At 41.2% G+C, this 24,224-nt stretch overlaps 1 protein-coding gene across 4 annotated transcripts in view; it reads right to left on the reverse strand.

The window, feature by feature from the left end:
• Window positions 1-24,224, reverse strand: part of ALG14 (ALG14 UDP-N-acetylglucosaminyltransferase subunit) — a 111,798-nt gene that overhangs the window by 20,886 nt on the left and 66,688 nt on the right. The window contains exon 4 of one of the 4 annotated variants that reach the window (XM_067726974.1): window positions 5,299-9,083. The exons of the other annotated variants lie outside the window; for them this stretch is intronic. Coding sequence (XP_067583075.1) covers window positions 8,859-9,083 — 225 coding nt within the window. The 3' untranslated portion in view covers window positions 5,299-8,858. Of the gene's footprint in view, window positions 1-5,298; window positions 9,084-24,224 lie in introns of those variants that run through there. 4 annotated transcript variants of the gene reach the window in all.

Raw genomic sequence — 24,224 nt, forward strand, 5'->3', positions numbered from 1 at the left:
ATAAGAAAACCACAAAGTCACTTGCCTTAGCCGACAGAGACAAAATCTTCAGATTTGGGTAAGAGAAGGGTAATGAAAACCCCAGAGATGCCTACTTCTGTGAATCACTGAGCTAAAATACGGGGAGGGGAAGATGAGCATGAGAGAGGGAAAGCTCAGATAGGAGCTGGGTGAGCTAGGGCTGGGAAAGGCTTACAGAATGGAACGAATGATCTATACGTGAACATAAAGACTGCAGGAACGAACTGGTGGTGAGAGGGGAACTGATGATATAGAAAAAGTGAGTTCTTTCAACACCAGGAGAAAAGAGTAAGAATTCAGCGTATTTAGTTTGAGATTGGTTTGGGAAAAAATGTACCTTCTGAGAACATGACAAAGGATAAAAACGGTGGCACAGGAAGTTTGCCCTCAACAGATTTTTCTTTCAATATTTATAACTTTCCAGCTCAATGTGAAAAGTGCGGAAAAGCAAAAAGAAGATTATAATCCTTCTAATTTCATCAATCTGTTAACATTTTGGTGTATTATCTTCACATACACATTTATATTTCACCATAAAATATGTGCACGTATGCACATATATAATCTGAGAGCTTATATATATTGTAAAGTGTTTTTTTGAAGTGTTGTTATATTTTCGTGTGTTGTGGAAAATTTTTTAAATTCATGATTTTTAATGACTGCATATATTTAATCCTATGGATATCTCATAATTCATCTAACTATTCCTTTATTGTTGGAAATTCGGGCTGACTCCTTTTATTGCTATTCTAAATCATGCTGTTATGAACATTTTTGTATATAAATCTGTGACCCCTAAGGTTTTAATTTTGCATTGAACTGTGTTCCAGAGTTCTTGCTGAGTGAGAAGTCAGAAGAAACAGCTTCAAGGACTTAAGGAAGTTGTAGAAAGTTTAATAAAACAACTGTCCTGAGTTGGGGATGGGCCATGTGGCCTTTAGTTTTGTTTTGTTTTTGTTCCTGTGTGGAAACTGAGTGATTTCCCACTGTATGAGTTGTGACAGCAGGCAGAGCCCATCTCACAAGTGAGATACTCCTTTCTGTGTTCCCTCTGCAGCTAGTGGATGGGCCGTGACTTGGCCAGATGTTTCTGCCTAGGTCTGATCAGGTGCTGGTGGTGCAGAGAAGCAAGGCCAGAGGAGAATCTGTTCTGGTGGCAAAGGTGCCACTGGCAGAGTCTGGCATCCAGTACCAGCGGGGCCAGCTACACTGTTCACTATCCAGCAGTGGTGGCAGCAATGTTCCCCCAAAGCAGCTCTGAGGCCATGGAATTTGGGCTGTGGTTCTAGCTGTTCAGCTCCCACCTTGTCCCTCCACGTTTACTAATCCTATTTCATTAGCTTTCCCAGTAACTCCGAGAGCTCTCAATAATCTTTCCCTAAATTCTTTTTCTGTTTCAGTCAGCCAGAGTGGATTTTTATGGTTCGTTACCAAGAACCTGACTGGTATGGAAAAAAAACAAAGGCTTTGAGAGCAGCAGATGCAGAGTTACAGAAGGAACAGGTCACGTCAGAACAGTCACAGGATTTCCTCAAGCAGGGCTCAGAGCGCTGCACGGTGAGCACAGGAAGAGGCAGAGTGAAACAAGGATGAGGACCAAGCAGCAAAAAGCACCCAGGGTGAGTGTTTTGGCGTAGGGAAAGGATACTCAAAAGTCGTCATCCAAGAGAGGAGGAGGGCAAGAGCCGTGGGATAAAAGCCGTAGAAAACTGGATAGAGAAGCATCTGTGAGTAATCAAGAGAGTGAGGAAGAAAATGCAGTTGGAGGGCAGGTGGTCTATAACATGTAGAGGATATCGTCAGAGGACCGGAAGGCTGGGGGTGCAGCCTGAGGAAAGGCAGCACTGAATGTCAGCGCTCAGTGGAGGTGGACAGCAGGAAGGAACAGGACGCAGAGCAGATGGGATGACGTGTTCGCTTGGCTCACATTACGGTACACTGTATTTCTTCTTTTTTATGTGTATTTAATCATCTGAGTAGTAACAGTTAAACAGGAATATCTAAATATCAAGACCAACATGAAATAACCAAATAAAGCCCTAAACACTGGAATCACCAAATATTTATGAACTTCAAGGTCTCTTACAATTCTATTGCTAACACACAGAGTCTTCAGAGTTGTCATCACTGTGTATAGCATCTTGAGGTCTACTTTTCCAAGTATACCACTCTTCCTTCCATGTTGCTATATAGGCCTCAGTTGCTTCACTGCTTGAACATGTCACAGTCCACCTAGCCCCTTCCCTACTTGTCCTTACCCAGGCATAGCTTTCATCTTCTTTTAAGTCATATCAAAAAGGTAAGTAAAGTTATAAATTGTTTTTATCTAGGCTAATGGCTTACGTTGTAAAGACGCTGAATTTATTGCTGGCTCCTCGAATATCAGTTACTTGCATTTCATTTGATAACAACTGGACCCAATTCTAATGTGTGTACACGTGCGCACGTGTAGGCTGCCTCAAAACAAACAATGCTCTGGACACCAGCTGGTTGTCCTACAATTTAGCTCAATTCTGACACTACCTACCTGGATATAGAATCAGATTCCACAGGTTAATGGCTCAGTCCCAAAGACTGCCCTCCCCCTTCAGATGCCTGTCACAAGCCCTGGCTGCTACCTCTACTTCTGGCTATAAGTCAGAGGTTCCCACGACCCACTCCTTGAGAGATCAATTAATACGCTAGAATGGTTCACAGAACTCAGGAAGGCCCATTTACTCACTAGCTTACTGATTTATTACCAAGGATATTAAAAAACACAAACCAACAGCCAGATAAGGAGATACATAGGGTAAGGTATGGGGCAAGGGGGTGGAGTTTCCACGCCCTCTCAGAGTGTGCCGTTCTCCCTAAGTCTCCACATGCTCACCAACCTGGAAGCTCTCCCAACACCGTCCTCTTGGGTTTTTATGGTGGCTTCATTACATAGTCATGATTGATTAAACTACTGGCCATTGGTGACTGATTCAACCTCCAGGCCCTCTCTCCTCCCCAGAGGTAGAGGCTGGGGGTGGGACTGAAGTTCCAACCCTTTAATGACACAGTTGGCTCCCCTGGTAACCAGTCCCCATTCTTGGGTCCTTTCCGAAAGTCACCTCATTAACTTAACAGGCACCTTTATTGCTCTCATCACTTAGGAAATTCCAAGGGTTTTAGGAGCTGTGAGTCAGGAACTGTGGATGAAGACCAAATATATACAAAAAATATATTTTGGTCATCTGAATAACCAAATATATATTTTTCTTTTAAATCATGTAATCATAGAATGTAATCAAATAAAGAACAGTAAACTTTGGCCCTGTAGGATCCTGCCCAATTGGTAAGTCCCTTATACCAACACCCCAACACTGATTACTCCCAGTCAGCCAGAACATTCTTGCTCCTGCTGCACTCACATAATCGATCAGGGAGCCGAGCAACATGGTGCTTATGGGCCAGGGCTTTGCAGTCACACAGATCTGGGCTGTCTGCTTAACAGCAACGTGAGCAGTCCGTTCTATGTCTCAGTTTTCTCATTCATGGATTCATTTGTTCAAGAAATAGGTACTGAGTAAAGATAATATGCCAGGTACTTTCTGGGTATTAGGGATCTACTAGTGAACAAAGGTCCCTGCCCTCACAAAGTTTACATTCCAGTGGGAAGACAAAAAATAATAGGTATACGTTTATATAATATTAAGTAGGATAAGGGAACAGGGAGATATGGAGGTCAAAGAAGATCTGGGAGGAGGTGAGCTGGAAGCCAGTAACTGATGAAGTGGTATGGTATTCTGGGTAAATCAGACAGCAACTAGAGCAAGACGGAGGAGAGAAGATGATGTAGATTTTGTGAATCGACCGTAAGTCTGGGCCAGCAAAAAGGGTTTAGGAGGTTGGGGAGGGGTGTGGGCTTGAGACAGATTATAATTTAACAGAGCTGTTAGGTCCAGGTAACACTCTCTCTCAGGGGCTTGAACTTCTTGTGGTGAATAAGGTAAACAGAGACATATATATAAGGGCAAGATGAGACTGGTCCTGATGGTCCTTCAGGGGAGGTGGGCAGTAAGTTCTAATGTATTCTCCTTCTTGGGAATTAGCAACAGTAAGGTAGAGAATGTCAGGAGTGGGGAATGGTAATCCAACCAGAAACAAATATAAACACAGGGAAGACGGTATATCTACTTTTTAGTATTGCTGTGGAGATCAAATAAGATAACACATGTAAAGCATTTAACATAGTGCTTTGCCCATGGTAAAAATTCAATAAATGGTAGCTATTATTATTATGTATATATGTATTTTAAATTATTTATTTCTTTATTTTTGGCTGCGTTGGGTCTTCGTTGCAGTGCGTGGGCTTCTCATTGCGGTGGCTTCTCTTGTTGCTAGGGCACAGGCTCTAGGCACGTGGGCTTCAGTAGTTTCAGTACGTGGGCTCAGTAGTTGTGGCTTGCAGGCCTAGCTGCTCTGCAGCATGTGGGATCTTCCCAAACCAGGGATCGAACCCGTGTCCCCTGCATTGGCAGGCGGATTCTTAACCACTGCGCCACCAGGGAAGTCCCAGCTATTATTATAATCCATCCAAAAGTCAAGTAGAATACTTGTGGCATTTTTCAAATTCTTAAGAGTACTATGTGGCAGAAGGCTTGTCCCTCACTCTGTCACAGACATGGCACTGACCCGGCATGATCTATCCTACCCTACCTATCCTACCCTTCAGAGGGTACCTTATAAGACTGACCCAACCATCCATTTTAGCCTCTTTATCTTCAAGTCATATTTTTTGCTCTGCCTGATACACTCCACGTGATGCTTATGTAAAAAAATGACGGAAGGAGCCTGATTACCCGGAGCGGTGTTTTCTCTTCTTCCACACGTGGTGAATGAGTGAAGGATTCTTGAGCTCCCCTGCTCTGGATCTGGGGAGCCACTGTAGTGTCCTTCTCAGCCAAATGGCCATGAAAGTCTGTGGCCATAACACGGTAAACAAGCCTGATGACCTGGTGAGTAAGCCTGATCTTGTTCATTTCAAAACAAGGGTCGGCTATTTTGCCCTTGTATGGGGAAACTAGACTTCACAACCTTCTGCGACCATCCTGATTTGTTGCGTTTGGGCTGAGTTACAGGGGTGGAAGTTATGTAGGTGGAGACACACAGACAGCAGACTCCAGTGTCTCCTCCACCAACTCTGGGATGCCCACCTGTAGTCTGAATGCATGTTAACAAGATCCTACAAGACCCAGGCCACTGCATGTATGTTTATGGCCACTCCATGTATGTTTGGCCACTCCATGTATGTTTATGGCTCCTCACACAGTTTGGCCACTCCATGTATGTTTATGGCTCCTCCAACTGTAAGTGCAGAGTAGGCAAAAGAGCTCAGAGGTTGTCGGTGCCCACACTGGGGTGACATTTGATTTTCTTCCCCTGACGATCCATCATAAAAGATACACAGATAAAATTAAAACTTAAAAAAATTTTTTTTCTCTGAATGGTTAAGCTGTACCTACTTTGCATCATCGTTAAAGATCAACGTCAGGCCAGCCAAACATTGTTTTCCTAACCTTCCTGGCTGATTCTACTTTCAGTTGAGGAAACTGAATCTTTTAGTTTTCCTGTTCTCTGGGCCAAATGGTCAAGGTGACGACTTCCTGACTTCTTGGTCTTTTTGTGTTTTCACTGTATTTTCAACACTCTGAAATGTGTTCACGGAGGTCTTTGAATCCTAGTAATCCAGTACTTTTTCCTTTTGTTTTCCCCACACCGTATACTCAGCAGTTCTCGCAGAAGCCCTGATTGCTGACGCTAGATGCAGTCTCAGGAGTCACTTAGTTCAATCCTTGCCCTTTAGCTTGAGAAGGAAGGCGGAGACCTTGACATTCACAGGGCACATACTACTTGCCAGGCCCAGAGCATAAGTGTGGCATTCTGCGTAATGAGCCTTTTCTTAAACCTTACAACAGCCCTTTGAGGTGGATGTCTTTATCCTCATTTTTTAGACAAGGAGACTCAAGACCAGAGCAATTAAGTGACATATGAAAGATCACACAGCTGAGACGCAGACCAGCTTTAGAAAACAAGCCTGGGGCTCTCCTGTCCCCCATCCTGGTCCTGCACCTGTCAGTCAGGACCAGCATTAGTTGGAAGTGGGCTGAAGGCAAGGTAGGCTCCAGGGCAGATGTGACACAGGGAGTTTAATTGAAGGTAAAATTCTGGCAATTGTTATTAATATTTTATAGCTTTAATAAAGAAATTAGTGGCAGACTATAACATGTCATTGGACTAAGATGGATTATGAAAGCTTTTCAGCAGATAAAATGGGGGCAAATGGTTAACATTTTCAAAAGAAAAGGGAGTATCCTTTCTAAACAGGAAGAACTGGCTCAGATTCAAAGCAATTATGTAACTCCTGACTTCTGTCAAGGCCCTCTCTTAGGCAGATAAGTGATATTTTATTCGTGATCCTTCCCTAATTTTTTTTTTTACATCTACCTATGAATAAAACTGCTATCTTGCTGAACTGAAAACTAGTCAGCAGTTTTCCTTAGATAATTTCTTTATGTACAGATTATGTTTGCAGTATTAAAAAAGGCTTACAAATTTTTTTTATAGAGGAGTATCTAATTCCTTAATTCTAAACCAAAAGGATACATAAAAACACTTGTTTGCGAGTTTCTGGTTGTGTGTGTAGAAAAGAGAGGTAGACATAGATGCTCAAAGACAGACAATGAAATGGAGGCAAGAAGATAGAATCCAACAGAGTGAGATGCATTAAGGAGATGTACCTCGTTGTGGTTAAAGAACATGGTACTCTGGAGCCGAGCTTGGATTCCACACCTACAACGAACGGGCAGGGTTCTCCACAGAACATGTGCTTCACTCTGCACATTCAGGCATTCAAAAGGTGTTTCCCTTTCATCGTCCACCATGCATTTATCAAGATTTTAGCATTGGTGCACCTGACTCCATTGGTAACTTGAAGAAGTAGAATGACACTTCTTGTCAAAATCAGGGTGTCTCTTGGAGGTTTTTATTGCCTTCAAGCTTAGCTGAGTTTTGCTAGGTGTGTTTGGCTGTACTAACGACTCTCTCTTATTATACTCTTAGAAGACAGGAGCATTGATAGGAACTGAGAGAAGTGGTAGGTTTGTCCCAGTTCTATTCAGAGAGGACCCCTTCAAACCAGCAGGTAGAGAAGTGACTCCCATGTTAGTATTTTGCAGGCCTTCACATCCCATTCACCCAGGGATACTTGTCAAAAATGCAGATTCTTGGGGGAGGGAGGGGGATGGACTGGGAACCTGGGATTGGTAGTTGCAAACTATTACATTTAGAATGGATAAACAACAAGGTCCTACTGTATAGCATAGGGAACTATATGTAATCTCCTGGGATAAACCATAATGGAAAAGAATATTTTAAAAATGAAGGTATATATGTGTAAAACTAAGTCACTTTGTTGTAGAGCAGAGATGGGCACAACACTGTGAATCAACTATACTTCAATTTAAAATAAATAAATAAATAAATAAATAAATAAATAAATAAAATGCAGATTCTCTCCAAATCAGAATCTCTGGGTCTGGGGCCCGGGAATATGCATTTTAAACAAACTGCCAGGTGTTTTGGTACCAATTAGCACTTGGAAACCTCTGCCCACCACTACAGGAAGGGGGCTGGCACTCTTCATAAGTGGCGCCTTGTCTACCTTCCTGCAAAGGGGTCTGTGTGTGCTGAGGGAGAAAGCAGCGGCGGAGGGAACGTGGGGACTGGTAAGCCATCAAAGGCCATTCTCTCTCTCATCCTGCTCAAAACCACTTCGGGGACAAGCAGCCCAGCTGAACTCATCTGGAAGAGCTTTTCAGTGAGCCTGAGGTTCCTAATAGCAGGGAGAACTGCCAGGAATTGAGGAGCTCCACTATGACGCCCCTCCTTCCCTCTGTTGTCTAGATCTAGAGACTCCCTCTTAGACAGCCAGCGTCCCTGGGAGGAGTCCTATCTTAAAGACTAGAAGTTAGCTCCCTAATTATCTGTTAATTCTTTAAAAATGATTAGTTGACAACACTGCGAGAATAAGGACAGGTTACAGGGAAGGAAGGCACCTGAAGGATGGCAGAAAGGGACATTAGTAGGGAGGTGGCAAGGCGGCATATCCTCTGCCACTCAAAGTCACCCTAGCTGTCAAGGTGCCCCATCCCACTGGTGCTGAAGGAGCATCTCTGCAGACGTGGAGAATGGTTTGCTCACACTTCTCTGCATCACAGTCTGGGTCTTTGGGGAGGGGAGGGCTGGACAAGCAGGGCCTCAGTGGTGGGGCTCAGTCTGTCAGTAGCACCAGAGTGAGTCCTCTACCAGAGTCATCTTAAGGGCAGGGCAACAGCTTTTAATCCAGCAGGTGATCTGGGAAACATCTTGCTTGACCAGAAGCCAAATTTTGTTAAGAAGAGATTCTTAACCACTATGGAGAGAATACCAAAACTGCAGGTTTTCTAATTCAAATGTGGAGCACCGCCCCCCACCCCCACCGTTTCTTGAAACAAGCTTCTGTCTTATGGTAAACAAGATGGGGTATCTGAGTCATTGACAGTCCAGGGAAAGGGCAGTGATGAGAGGATGGACCCTGGAGCCAAACCACCGGGGAGTGAATCCGGGCTCCACTGCTTCCTACCTGTGTGAGCTTGGGCTAGTTATTTCACCTCTCTGTGCCTCAGTTCCCTCATCTGTAAAATGAGGGTTCAAGCAGTGCTTTCCACATAGCATTATAGTGAGGATTAAGTGAAATAGAGCTTGACAAGCACTTAGAACTCAGCAAGTCCCTTATGCGTATTTGCTGCTATTATTTTTCTTAGTCTCTCTGCCTAAGGCTGCTTCACGACAAAGACCAAAAGAGGGGTCTTAGAGTTGAAGGGGGAACAGAATCCTTGTGTCATCTGTATGGCTCGTGTTCTTTCAAGATCAACAGTGGCTCTTTTGACTGAACTGCAGTCTTCTCTCCTCCCACAAATCCTGCCGAGGGCACTGCTGGGCCACAGTCCAAGCATCTTCTGTTGGGGTAGCAGGTTCTCAGGTCCTCTTTTAAGAGCCTTTTAAGGGAAAAGGAGGTGGGATGGCAGATGAATCAACCCCCTATTTTGTACAGTTCAGCTAACAGGGCAAATAATGTACACCGAATTATTACTGGTAGGGCTTCCCAGGGCAAGACTGAAAATAAAATTCTGTTAGAGGGACAGTCCATTCAGGGTATAAAATGGAATTATCTTCACCAGGATTAAATCACACTTCCTGACTGTGACAGAGCGTTTCCACGGAGAGTAAGCGCCGTGCAGCCCTTAATGCCACTCGTTCATTGTTGCTCATGACTCCTACCCCCACTGGCTGTCTAACCCCATTCAGCCTCCCCCGCCTGACCCACTGCGGTTTGAGTCTTTGAAACAGAGAGCTGGGTGCGGAAACAAGACTAGGCTCCCTCTGGTCTGGGGAAATGTTGGCAGTGGGAATTCTGGAGGGGAACTGGAGCCAGACACTCACACATGTTACAGATGCTAACTTTAAATTTGATGTTAATTATAATCAAGTATGTTTAAAATCCATGTTGTAATTCTAATAACTACCACTAACCCATCATTCTGCGTGGTCTCATCTGTATGACCCTATTAGGAAATTTATTCATAAATTCAATAGTTATGTCCCGGGACTTCCCTGGTGGCGCAGTGGTTGGGAATCCGGCCTGCCAGTGCAGGAGACACAAGTTCGAGCCTGGTCTGGGAAGATCCCACATGCCGTGGAAAAACTAAGCCCGGGTGCCACAACCTGAGCCTGTGCTCTAGAGCCTATGAGCCACAACTACTGAAGCCTGCACGCCTAGAGCCCATGCTCCGCAACAAAGACAAGCCTCTGCAATGAGAAGCCCGTGTACTGCAATAAATAAGTAAATAAATAAATAAGCTCACAACTCAGCCAATGAAAAGCCACTCTTCTTCCAACTCCTCCGATGGACTCTGTTTACTATGGCCCTTCCAGCTTCCTTTTCCCCTCTTTAAAAGAGTTCCCCTCTCCTTGTGGCCTGGCAGCAGGGATCTGCGCATAGTTGACCATGGTTGCAGACCTTCAGATTGCAATTCTTTGCTGATCCCAAGTAAACTCATTTTTACCGGAGAAGTAACTGGCAGTCTGTTTACGGTCAACAGGTATTATAATGATGCTTGGCATTTTTCTCAGCACTTGGGCCTGGGAAGCTGAGTAAGCAATCAGGGAGCCCACAATCTAGAAATGTGGCACTGCACTCAGCCCGTCAAGCACTTTGCACAAAACCGGCGCACAACAAAAATCTTAGGGGAGCTGGCAGAAATTGCTGATTCACTGCTGGGTCTCTCTAGTTGTGGTCAGTTTAACATAACAAAATACCTCAGAAAAAACAATGGTTTTAAACATTGCCTCTACAAATACTGAACAAAACCCTTTTATAGTATGTCATTAGTTAAAATTCCCCACTCGAATACTGAGTCTTTAAAAACTAGGAAATGGCGGGAAAAACTTTAGTCTTTAAACAGATAGAGAAAATAGTTTTCCATTGTTTTATATAATCACTTACAAAACTAAAATATATGTTCACCATGGATATGCCCAATACTGCTCTGTTATGAGGGGCACAGAGTGCTATGTCCAATTAATACAATCTATGGATATAAAAGGGTGAGAGAAGAACATCATGGACTGTTCTAAAGCCATAAAGTCGTTCTCCTTTCCTTCCCCTTCCACCTTGCAAAAGTATTCACTGATCTTTTCTTGTTTACTGTTTTCAGACCCTTGTTTTAAAACTGAAAAGTTCTATAACATCCTATAAAAACATACTACAAGGAGAGAGCCTGTCCCAGGGATTGAATTCTCTCTATCCCACGCAATAAAAGAATGCAATGAAAAAAACCCCAAAGAAAATATAGTTCACAATACAAAAAACATCTAGCTTAGTATCCACCTAAGTACTTTTGTGAGACCTGTTTTTTGGAAAAACTGAAATAAGGCTTCATGTGCCTTATTGTGTGAATGGTTGACATAACTATGCACGAGGCAGGAGAATCTGCAACATCATGGCACTCTTGACAGTGGCCCCCCAAAGCCCCCAACACTTTGGCTTATTTCTTTTTCTGCCTTCCTTTTTCCTCCTCTCCTTTTCCCGTTAGTGGAAGGCAAATCTGTTATGCCATACCCTGCAGCTTTAACCTGCCAGAGGGCTCCTTCTCTGCTCTCTCCTGGGGGACTGGTCCAGCCCCTCTTACTGGCCAAGTTAATCTCTCTTTTGGCTCTGACTCTCTCAGGCTGGATTCCCCATGTTAACCCTCTAATCCTGCTGAGGAAGGGCCTCTGGCAGCACTGCCATTTGAATTCTTATTATTTTAACTTTAGAAAACAGCCCTCTTACCAGATACATTTCTCTCTTTCCCCCTTCTCACCCAAACCCTGCCAATTCTACTCCTAAAGCCTCTTAAATCTGGGCGCTGCTGTTGATCTCCACTACTTGGTGTGGGCCAACTCCCCTCTCACCTGGTTCACCTCCTCCCTGCTTTGCATGCCCCGCCCTCTCCTCCATTTCACTCTCCTAGTGCTGCTACATGGCTTTCTCCTAAAATACAAATCTGACCCCGTTAGCATTTATCATCAGTGGCTTCCTGCTGCCCTCAAAATAAAGTCCAAATACCCTGAATTAAAAATTCTTCCCGGGGCTTCCCTGGTGGCGCAGTGGTTGAGAGTCCGCCTGCCGATGCAGGGGACACGGGTTCGTGCCCCGGTCCGGGAGGATCCCACATGCCGCGGAGTGGCTGGGCCCGTGAGCCATGGCCGCTGAGCCTGCGCGTCCGGAGCCTGTGCTCCGCAACGGGAGGGGCCACAACAGTGAGAGGCCCGCGTACCGCAAAAAAAAAAAAAAAAAAAAGTTTTTCCCTAAAACTCACTATCTGTACTGTTTTCCTTCATCGTTGTGGTTTCAAGGCTCACCTGCAGTATTTTCTATGGTAATAGAGAAACTCATGAATATCGTTTAAGTTAATATAATAATAAATGTGAGCAATCAAGACATACATTTCTCATGTAATAACATACCTGTTTGTAGCCATGTATTGTACTTTGGTGGCCCTTCAGGAACAAGTCGTTTTGTAGTTCTGAAGTAGACTTAATTATCCAAAATGCTTGCTTTGTCCAAATTAATGAGTTGTGCAGCACATATGCCAGGGTTAGAAAAGATCTGGCCAGTGTGCTTACTGGAAATCAAAAGCTGTAGGACCAGTATTCCTTCCCTTTTTTTTAAGCAGTAGTGAGGAGGGGAAAAATGACCAAACCGGGGTTCAAAAAGAGAAGACAGAAGGCGACAAAGACATATCAAGCCACTGAATGACTAACTCTACTTTAGGCTGGTCCTGGTCAAAGAATGACAGCTAACAGGTACTCATATTCTTTGTGAACAGTATCTCATTTCATCTTAGTCTCCACAGCCACAATAAGAGATGGGTAAGATTATTCATATTTTATAGGTGAGGAAATAGACCGGTAATATTTATTTTGTCTCCTATGGTAATCGCTGGTTAAGTATACCACTTAGAGTTTTAAGGGCAAATACTCAACCTTCCTGTTTCCCTGGAAGGAAGGGAGTTTCCAGGTCCCAGGAAGGAGGAGTGAAGTTTCTGCTCGGTCTTCTCACTCAGCCCTTCCCTGGGGGGAGGAGTGGCCTACCCATCAGTGACTAGGTTAGGAGAACAGCTGAGGATGCACAGCTCAGCCAGGCCCCCCCGGGCTTTTTTCACTCTCTTCTTTTCAGCTTGTCTGTCTTCAACATCTATCCTCTATACCTGGCTTGTGTGCTAAGTAGAGAGGCGGGCCTGTGGCCTAATTTAGCAGAGACGGAAACCCATGGTGGCTGCATATATTAGCCACATCCTCCAATCTGGCTTTCATCAGTTGATAAAGCTAATATTTTGATTTCTACTGTCTTATTTCTCAATTGGTTGAGAATATAAGAGAGGAAGACAGAGGGCTATTAATTGGCTCCCGAAAAGCCAAATACAGGCACATAAGAGGCACTCAATAAATATCTGTTAAATGAATGAATGAATCTGTCCAAGGCCACAAAGCTAAAAAACCACGGAGACTTGAATCTATGTCTGACAGAAGAGCCCATGGTTTTCTAAAATTCCCACTTCCGTGCTTCTTGTAGAGTGTTCTATTTCCAGGCTTCAATTCATGCTTCAGCATGGCTGCCAGGAAACTGGAAACAAAGGCTGGTGTAGGCATTAACTACCTTAAAAACACATGTCTGCCTAAGAACTTAGCTGATAATCTGTCTACAGCAGTGACTAGGGACGAGTTCAGCCTGTCTGCCTGTTGTCCGCTGTACTGACTGAGCCCTCAGGTACATGAAGAGGGACCTGGAGGATGACAGAAGCAGTGCAGGTGGCACCAGCAGTGCATGTAACAGACCAGGGAGGAGAAAGGCAGGCAGCCAAGCATGAAGCAGGATGTGCACAAAAGGGGCAGGGCAAGGGCCTGGGGACCAAGGGGAGAATGAGGCCCAGAGGGATTTCAGGGAATGGAGGATGGGAAGGAGGCAGGGGAAGGAAGAATGAACAGAAAAATCCCAGGAGAACAAAAGGCCATAGAGACAGGAAATAAAAGTATGTCCAAACAAAGAGCATAAAGTGGAGGCAGATAAAAGGACGAGAGTAAATCACTAGCTATGAAAACAGCCACAAACTGATTTTCCATTTCATGTCAAGATGATGAAAAGTGAGGGCTGTCCTGTGTGCCAGCAGCCTTCAGGAACTAAGAAATAAAACACCCAGGTTGAAAATAGTTTGGGGAGCCAGAGGATGACAAGATTCCTCCTGCAGGCAAAAGTGAAATTAAAGGAATGACCGCATCTTCTACCCCTTTTCCCCACCGATCCCCCTCCAGTCACAAAAGAGGGAGGAGCTGCTTGGCGGACAACCACGTATGACCTCAGCGGGGACCCTGTTCTGACTGAGCTAATATAGTTGCTTTTTAAGAGAATCTGGTAGAACTCAGGATTGTGTGTTCACAAACACCATATAAAAAACAGGGTCATCGCTGCCTTCCAAGCAGTTTTTTTCAGTCTGTTTAAAGGCCGGACTTCGTCTTTTTTTCCCCTCACTAGAGCAGCACACAAAGAATTCTCTGACACACTGCACCCACTGCAGATGAAAGTGCTTAAGTGTGAGTGAAAGCAACAATGTTTAGAGTGACATTTACTAGCTGCAAACAGTGAAATCAGAGAGCTCCAGTTCATGGAGATTAAATGTCAGGATTGAAAACATTTAGCAGAGTATTAGCTATGGAAGTTTTTTAAATTTAGGATTTGGTTTTACACTGCAAACAGCACTTAAAAGTTTTTAAAACAAACAACTGAGTCATAAGCCGAATAAGAATATATATTTTGTACTGAAGATGAGACAAGTGTAGGACAGTCACAGAGTTTGGCTCAACAATGCCAGAGGTGCTCGCTGATCTTCACCTGTTCAGATGAATAAGAGACAAGTGACAATCCCCACACTTCATGTTTTGGAAAATGCAAGTCAAAATCCAGAAAACAGTAGTTTCTAGGCACATAATTTTCCACACTGGGCATGGACTTTACAAGCCCAAGCGTTTTTACATTACTGTTTCAGAATGAATGCTTTTTAATGAACCTATAAAAAGTCAGAGCAGAAAACAGATCCCCTTTTTCTTTTAAGAATATTTTCCATGGATAAATTTATGCATGATGAAATTGGCTATACGTGCCAAATATAACATCCGTTTGAACATGACTAAACAATAAAATCTCCAAATCTGACAATATCAGCAGTCCGTCCTTCCTTCATTCAAAAGAGCTGGTAAAGCACCCTCTCTATTTTGCTTCTTATGAGGTGCTGGACAGATACAAAGCCAATGAAAATGATTAACATTTCAAGCTTTGTTCTAAACACTTTATAAGCAGTATATTATCCCCATTTTACAGATAAGAAAACTGGGGCTTCCAGAGGTTAAGGACTTTGCCCAAGACCATAGGATCGCCAAGTCATGTAGGATTCAAACTCTAGCCACTGACTCCAAAGCCTGAGCAACTAACTTCTATTCAAGGAACTCTCAGTCTGGCAGAAAGCACAGGCACGTGAACAAATAAAGGTTAACGCAAGAATATGACACAACCAAGATATGAACAGAGACGCAGAGTGAGTAATTCTGTCTCAGGTCTGGGACCCAAGGAGGAGACATTTAAGCTGGGTCTTGATGTATGAGGAGGAGTTTTTCAAGGTGAAAAAGGTAACAGTTTCTCTAGGCATAGGGAACTACACTACCCAAACATGGAGGGCTTGGCATGTCGATGGAATGTTCAGAGTTCACGGTATATTTGAAGGGGGGAGACCATGGAGGCCAGCAAACAAGCATATTACAATAGTCTGGATGAAGATATAAAGGAAGGTTGGAGCAGGGGAAACAGAGGATGCTGTTGTTTGGACAGCAGAAGTGATGGCCTGTGACCCACTGGATGTGCACAGTGAGGGAGATGAATCCATAGTTTCTAGCTTTTTAAGACTACTGTAAAGACTGAGAATAAAGGAAGTAAGACAGATTGAGGAGCGGGTTAGAGAAGAGGAAGATGATACCTTGTTTAGTTTTAGAAAAGCTGAGTTACAGATACTTGAGGGATATCTAGGCATCCTCTCTACTACGCTCTCTACTTTAATAAACACTGAGAGTCTCTTGTACCAAGTACTAAGGAAGTTAAAAGAGAACAAAACTGGGGCTTGCCTTTTCAGAGTTCATGTACTGTATAGTCTGGCTCTCAATGGTGGTAATATATTAGGGAACTAACAAGATCATTTCTGGTTGTTACAGTGACTGAGGGGTGCTACTTGCGCTTAGTGGACAGGTGCCAGTGATACAGATATCCTGCAATATTTAGTCTGCTTCATACAACAAAGCACTATCCTGTATCTCACTGGTCATCCATACGGGTGATAATCCATTTACAATTATCTGAGCTTAGAACCTAATTCTGTTTGACAAAGAAAAACAAAAATTGTTTTGCCTGTTTTATATATACACTGAATTTTTCCGAATAGAACTACCATGGAAACTGAAGGAACACTGTTGTACTTTGTTTTGTTTGGACTTTTACCAAGAGTGTTCACTACTTAAGAAAATTACATCAGGAGTTGGGGGAGATGAAAAAGTTCTGGAGATGGAAGGTGGTGACAGTTACACAACAATGTGAATGTACTTAATGCCATAGAACTGTACACTTAAAAATGATGAAAATGATATACTTTGTTACATATATTAAAATAAAGTAATTTATAAATTGAAAAAAATTAAAGAGAAAAAGAAAAAGAATATTACATCATGGGCAGCAAACCTACTCATAGTTTTTGAAAAGTTACCCATGCAATGTGCCTATACCAGTCTGCATTGTAGCTGCCCTAATCGTGCTACTCCCACATTCTAAATATCTACTTTACTGTGTCTCCTGGTGTGGTCATACCTGGAGATACTGTAAAACATGTAATTTGATTACAAATTACTTTCTTTTTCTTTCTACCTTTAATTGCAACTAGGGCATTATATTGTATTTTTGAAATTATGTGCTGCGTAGGTGGGTTATATTAACTATGAATTTCATTTCAGGATAGGGAAGGGTGTGTTATATTTGTTATAAAAAGAATACATCAGTTTGAAAGGGTTGAGAATCACTAGTGAGAGAGACATATATAAACGGAACTAAAGTACAAGGAAAACCATGGCAGCACCTCAGAGAGCTAAAAGTACAAAGGAAGAACAGGGGAAGAGATATAACTGGCCATGTAGGGTCTGGGAAGGCCCATGGAGTAGGTATGATGTGAGCAGGTGCTGACTGACATCCTCTGTTAGAATAATTCCAGAGATATGGGGCTTGGTATCTGCCTCCAATGATGTCCATTCCTTCTGCCATGGCGTTGATTTTTATCAAGTTCTTTTCGATGTTCTTCCTGTATCTCCCCCTCAGTGGTCCTCGTTCTGGGAGGCTCCAGTGGGCAGAGCATGATGAATCCCTAGCCTACGCAGCATCTCTGCCAGAATCTGAAAACTGTGGTCTCTGTAATACTCTCTGGTTAATCTTCTCTTCTTTCGGCTAAATCTCCCTGCTTCCTCCAACTGTTTCTCATATAACTTGGTTTCATGTTCCCTTACTATCTGGGTCATTTTCCTCTGAACATGCTCCAATCTGTCAGTGGCCCTTTAAAAGTGTGGTGCCTAGAACTGTATGTGGTTTCCAGCACTGAAATATGTAACTGTATTTCCTAATATCCCCCCAAAAGGGGAAAATGTTACTGCTCCAAACAGTGAGATCAGGATGGGGGAGGGAACAGGGGAGATCTGTCTTAATCATCATTGTATTTCCAGTATTGAAAATTTTTCCTTTTTTGTTTAAACAAGTTAAATCTGAATTTTTAATAGTCACAAATAGAGTTCTGATCTCAAAAAGCTTTCTTTTTCTTCCTAGTTTGTTTTTGTTTTGAGGATACAATGAAAATGTGGGTTTGGCTAATAAACACTAACTATTATTTTTATTTGCCAATAGCATCTGTTTACCACCATCTTATAGTCATTTCTTGTCTGCCAATGTCCCAGGTCAATCTAACCAAGACTGGCAAGTGTGCCACCCTTTCCAGGGGCTTGGCCTGTAAACTGGAATTAGTATTTCTGCATTAAGCATGGATCTGGTGTGTGTGGAAAGCCCCTGCATTCCTGTGTGTCTAGTGAACGTCAGCTTGAGCCCCATCATGCATAATTCCATCTAGGCTCCTGATTTTTCATCCCATTTTGGTCTGAGACTGAAACCTTGCAATAACTTGACTGGCTCTTACCAACATTCTGTCCCCTCGGACTGAAACAGTACCAGCTCATCTCTTCATTCTAGATGCTAAGGACTCTTGAACCACAGTGACACCATCCACTGGTCTGAATCTTTGGAAGTTACAGCAGAACTCTGCAGAAGAACATCACTCTGACATAAATGCCAGCTTGCTATCCACCCTGAATGCAAAGCCTTCAACTAACTGACCAACAAACAGGGGACAGGTTAGCCTCAGAAGTTTAAGCACTTTATGTCACATCTGCTGGCTGCCCAAGTCCCAATACACTTTTGCTGCTGAAAAGACCAGCTCAAAGGTGAACTATGTGAGAGCTGGGTTATTTGTCTGTTTTGTTAGTTAATGTACCCCAAGCCCTCGGAACAGTGTTTAGCATATAACAGCTGCTCGACAGATATTTGTTGAATGAATTAATGAAATGACCTGGTATGGCAGATATCTATCTTTGTTTTGCCCAGTATTCTCTTCTTTTGAGAACCGCTTCTTGATCGTGCTGCCAATCATGAGACTGAACAAGCTAGCAAATGGTGTTACGAGTCTGGAGCTTATTAGTCTACATACGTCCCTAGCCCCTAGATTCCCTACAATTCAAGCAGGTATCTGCACTCCTTCTTACTTCTGGAGAATCCGAGGCACAACGTCAGGAGGTTTGATGAATGTGAGTGGTACATTTTGCAGTTAGATCATTCAGAGGCTAAACTTTATGCGAATGTCAATCACAAAACCCAAGACAATAGGACAAAATGAATCTCCAAGCTTATGCTTCTAATATTATTGATCTTCGTAACTAATCAAATACTAGTGTCATAATTTATCTTATTCACATTCAAATAAATTTGAGATGAAACTTTTTCAAACTTCTAATGACGGATGAAATACAGTTTTTATAATGTCAGCTTTACCATGATAATGCTATTTAAGGTTTCTCAGAAAAAAATTAATCTGTGAAATATGGAAAAGATATATATTGGATTAAAATGATCCAATAAGTGGGGGGTGGGAAGGAGAGCAATAGTTGGATAAGGCTTTTTAAAAATTGTGGTAAAATACACGTAACAAAATTTACCCTTTTAACCATTTTTAAGTGTACAATTCAGCATCATTAAGAACATTTATAGTGTGTGCAACCATCGCAACTAACCATCTCTAGAACCTTTTCATCATATCAAACAGAAACTCTGTACCCAATAAATAATAACTCCCCACTATCCCCTCCTCCCAGGCCCTGGTAATCTCTATTCTACTCTTTATGAATTTGCCTATTCTAGGTACGTCATATAACTGGAATTAAACAATATTTGTCTTTTTTTTTGGTCTGGCTTATTTCATTTAGCATAATGTTTTCAAGTATAGATGTTGTAGCATGTATCAGAATTTCATTCCTTTTTATGGCTGAATAATATTCCATTGTATGTATATACCACATTGTGTTATCTATTCATCTGTTGATGGACACTAGGGTTGTTTTCCCCTTTTGGCTAGTGTGCTATGAGCACTGGTGTACAAGTGTCTGTTTGAGTCCCTGATTTCAATCATTTTGGGTAAACCTAGGAGTGAAATTGGTGGATCATATGGTAATTCTATGTTTAACTTTCTGAGGAACCTACATAAGGGTTTTAAAGATAACTTATAAAATTAAAAAAATTATTAATTTAGGAACTATATTCTGCAATAAGAAAGTTATTCCTCACTTGATACTTCACATATCATTACTGGAGACAGAAAGACTGCTGTAGTAAATAGAACAGAGGATACATCATTTCCTTGTAGTGAAGGAGGAGTTTCCAAATAACTATAGATCCCCAAGAAGGTAATACATGACAATAACTGCAACTTGCTAAAATGTAAACACCAGGATTTTCACAAACACAAAATACAGTCTTCTTTAGAAAGCTCAAACTTTCATTCAGAAATAAAGAAAGAATGAATCCCACTATGTAATCATACACCTGTAGTCTCTGTATGCAAAATAATTGATCAGTTTGCTTCTAAAGTGTAAGGGTTATGAAAGACTAGGAAAGACTGGAGAAATGTCAGAGATTAGAAGAGACGATGGAGATCTGGTAAGTAACCAGGACTGGAATCTCGGATTGGATCTTGAACAGAAAAAGTATGATGACGGAAAAACTCGCGAAATCCAAATAAAGGCTGTAATTTAGTTAATAGTTATTATACCAGTGTTAATATCTTGGTCTTGATAACTGTACTATAGTTATGTAAGATATTAATTCCAGTGAAAGCTGGATGAATGATATACAGGAATTCTCTACTATTTTTGCAACTTTTGTGTAAGTTTAAAATGATTGCAGAATAAAAAGCATTCCATATTTTAAAGAAATTATGCCATTTCTCTACAATCTCTTTCAGAGGATAGAACTGGAGGGAATACTCCCTAACTCATTCCACAAGGCCAGAATTTCCCTAGTTCCAAAACCAGACAAAGACTTTACAAGAAAACTATAGACCAATATCTCTCACGAACACAGATGCAAAAATTCTCAACAAAATATTAGCAAATTGAATCCAACAGTGTTTGAAAATAATTATACACCACAATCAAGTGGGATTTATTCCATGTATGCAAGTCTGGTTCGACATTTGAAAATCAGTTCATGTAATCTATCACAACAACAGGCTAAAGAAGAAAAATCGCATGATCATATTAATGGATGGAGAAAAGAAGCATTTGATAAAATCCAAATCCATTCATGATTAAAAAAAACTCTTAGTAAACTAGGAATAGAGGGGGAACTTCCTCAATTTGATAAAAAATATCTACAAAAAACCTACAGCTAACATTATACTTAATGGTGAGAAACTAGGAGCTTTTCCACTAAGATCAGAAACAAGGCAGGGATGTCCCCTTTCATCACTCCTTTTCAACATTATACTATAAAGTCCTAGCTAATGTAACGGGATAAGAAAAGGAAATAAAAGGTGTACTAATTGGGAAGGAAGAAGTAAAACCGTCTTTGTTGGCAGATGGCATGATCTGGAAGAAATGACCAAAAAATTCCTAGAATTAATAAGTGATTATAGCAAGGTTATAGGATATAAGGTTGATACACAAAAGCCAATCACTTTTCTATTGGACAATTGGAATTTTAAATTAAAAACACATAACCATTTACAACAGCACCCCAAACAATGAAATACTTAGATATAAATCTAACAAAATATGTATAAGATCTATATGAGGAAAACTATAAAACTCTGAAAAACAGGATCAAATAAGAATGAAATATATACTCCATGTTCATGGATAGGAAGACTCAGTATTACCAAGATGTCATTTCTTCCCAATTTGATCTATAGGTTCAATACAATCTTAGTCAAATTCCCAACAAATTATCAATATTTTGTGGATATCAATAAACTAATTTTAAAGTTTACACGGAGAGGCAAAAGACACAGAACAGACAACATAATATTGAAGAAGAAACAAGTTAGTGGACTGACACTACCTGACTTCAATAAGTACGTACTGACTTTGTACTTACAATAAAGCTATAGTATCAAGACAGTGTGGTATTGGTGAAAGAAGAGACAAGTATGTCAAAAGAACAGAATAGAGAGCCAGAAATAAAGCCACATAAATACTGATATTTGACAACAGAGTGAAGGCAACACAATGGAACAATGACAGTCTTTTCAACAAATGATGCTGGAAAAACTGGACATCTACATGCAAAAAAAAAAAGGGAGAGAATCTAGACACAGATCTTACACCCTTCACAAAAACTAACTCAAAATGGATCATAGACCTAAACGTAAAATGCAAAACCATGAAATTCCTAGAACATAACACAGAAACTCTATACAACCTTTGGTTTGGCAATGACTTTTTAGATATAATACCAAAGGCACAATCCATGAAAGAAACAACTGAAAAGTTGGACTTCATTAAAATAAAAACTTCTATTCTTTAAAAGACATTATCAAGAAAATGAAGACAAGCCACAGACTGGGAAAAAATATTTGCAAAAGATATATCTGATAAAGGACTGTTATCCTAAATATACAAAGAACTTTTAAAGCTCAACAATGAGAAAATGAATAAACCGACTAAGAAACGGGCCAAAGATCTTTACAGACACTTCATCAAAGAAGACACACAGATAGCAAATAAGCAGGTGAAAAGATGCTCCACATCATATGTCATTAGAGAAATGCAAATTAAAACAATGAGAGACCAGTACAAACCCATAAGAATGGCCAAAATCCAGAACGCTGACAACATCAAATGCTGATGAAGATGTGGAGCAACAGGGACCCTCATTCATTGTTGGTGGGAATGCAAAATGGTCCAGCCGCTTTGGAAGGCAGTTTGGCAGTTTCTCAGATAATTAAACATACTCTTACCATATGACCCAGTAACTGTGCTTCTTGGAATTTACCCAAGGGATTAAAAACTTACGTATACGCAAAAACCTGTACACAGATGTTTATAGCAGCTTTATTCACAATTGCCAAAACTTGAAAGCAACCAAGGTATCCTTCAGCAGGTGAATGGATAACTAAACTGTGGTACAACCAGACAATGGAATAGTATTCAGCACTAAAAAGAAATGAGTTATCAAGCCATGGAAAGACATGGAAGAAACTTAACTGCATATTACCACCTGAAAGAAGTCAATCTGAAAAGGCTACATACTGTATGATTGCAACTATATGACATTCTGGAAAAGGCAAAACTATAAAGATAGTAAAAAAAAAAATTCAGTGATTGTCAGGAGCTGGGGCAGTGAGGAATGAATAAGCAAAGCACAGAGTATGTTTAAGGCAGTGAAACTACGCTGCATGATAATATAATGGCAGATACATGTCATTATATATTTGTAAAATATATAATGTGTAACACCAAGAGTGAAGAATAATATAAATATCAGCACTTTGGGTGAAAATGAGGTGTCGATGTAGGTTTATCAATTGTAACAAATGTACCACTCTGGTGAGGAACGGTGATGACGGGGGAGGCTATGCATCTGTGGGGGCAGAGGGTAAATGGGAAATCTCTGTGCCTTCTGCTGAATTTTGCTGTAAACCTAACACCGCTCTAAAAAATAAAATCTACTTAAAAAAAAAGTGAGAGAAAGAAACAACAAGCTACAGTATACTGATATTTCTATCAGCCATGTGACTACTCATTTGTGTATTATGGATTTAGAAAATACCACAAGAATGAGTTAGTTCTTTTTGCCATTCCTAAGTTCTACAAAGAAAAGAAAGTTCTTATTGACTGGAAGGGAAAAATATATCACCATATCCTTCCATATTTAGAGAAAAGTTCTACAAATTTGGAAGAGAAAATTCCAACAGGGCCTAGCAGAAACATAAACAAGCAACATGCTTCATTATATAAACAAAGAAATTGAATAAAGTCAGAGGAATTGTTCTTATCATAAACTTAGAATACTGTGTGGCCAGAGGGCCACACTATGATCAGAAAGCCAACTCAGAAAAGAATGAGGCGTATAAAAAAATAAATAAAGTTCAAAAAAAAGAAAAGAATGAGGAATGGGGGGTGCATCTAAATTAGCCTAGGGCTTCCCTGGTGGTGCAGTGGTTGAGAGTCCGCCTGCCGATGCAGGGGACACGAGTTCGTGCCCCGGTCCGGGAAGATCCCACATGCCGCGGAGCGGCTGGGCCCGTGAGCCATGGCCGCTGAGCCTGCGCGTCCGGAGCCTGTGCTCCGCAACGGGAGAGGCCACAACGGTGAGAGGCCCGCGAACCGCAAAATAAATAAATAAATAAATAAATTAGCCTAGAAACCTAAAGATACTAATTACTTCCATATAAAACAGGATTAAGATTCTTTATTATTCCTTATTATTGAAATTCAAAAACTAAATTTGATCATCGTTTTAGTCTTCACTTCTAATGAGTAAAAGTGATAAAAAGTTTGGGGGAGAATGGATACATGTATATTTATGGCTGAGTCCCTTTGCTGTGCACCTGAAACTATCACAACATTGTTAATCGGCTATACTCCACTATACAATAAAAAGTTTTTAAAAAAGTGAATTTTAATTATTATTTCATCATATGAACTTCCATGTAAACATGGTTTGGATCTTTTGGTCAATGTCATGGTAATCCAAAATCTCTAGTTTAGGGAAATACTATACCATCCAACTTGGTGAGAAGTATAGTTGGAATTAAACTTATATCAACTATTTTCCAGTTGTATTGTCTTATTAGAGAAAGCTACCAAGTTATTATAGTAGAGCCCAGTAAGATTTTGCTGCTCATTAAGTAATAATGAGTCCTCCACATTTGTTACTAAAAAAATACAAATGCCAGATTCGGTGGTCACCAAGGCTA

The sequence above is a fragment of the Pseudorca crassidens genome, chromosome 2 (genome assembly GCF_039906515.1).
Source record: "Pseudorca crassidens isolate mPseCra1 chromosome 2, mPseCra1.hap1, whole genome shotgun sequence".
NCBI classification, from domain to species: Eukaryota; Metazoa; Chordata; class Mammalia; order Artiodactyla; family Delphinidae; genus Pseudorca; species Pseudorca crassidens.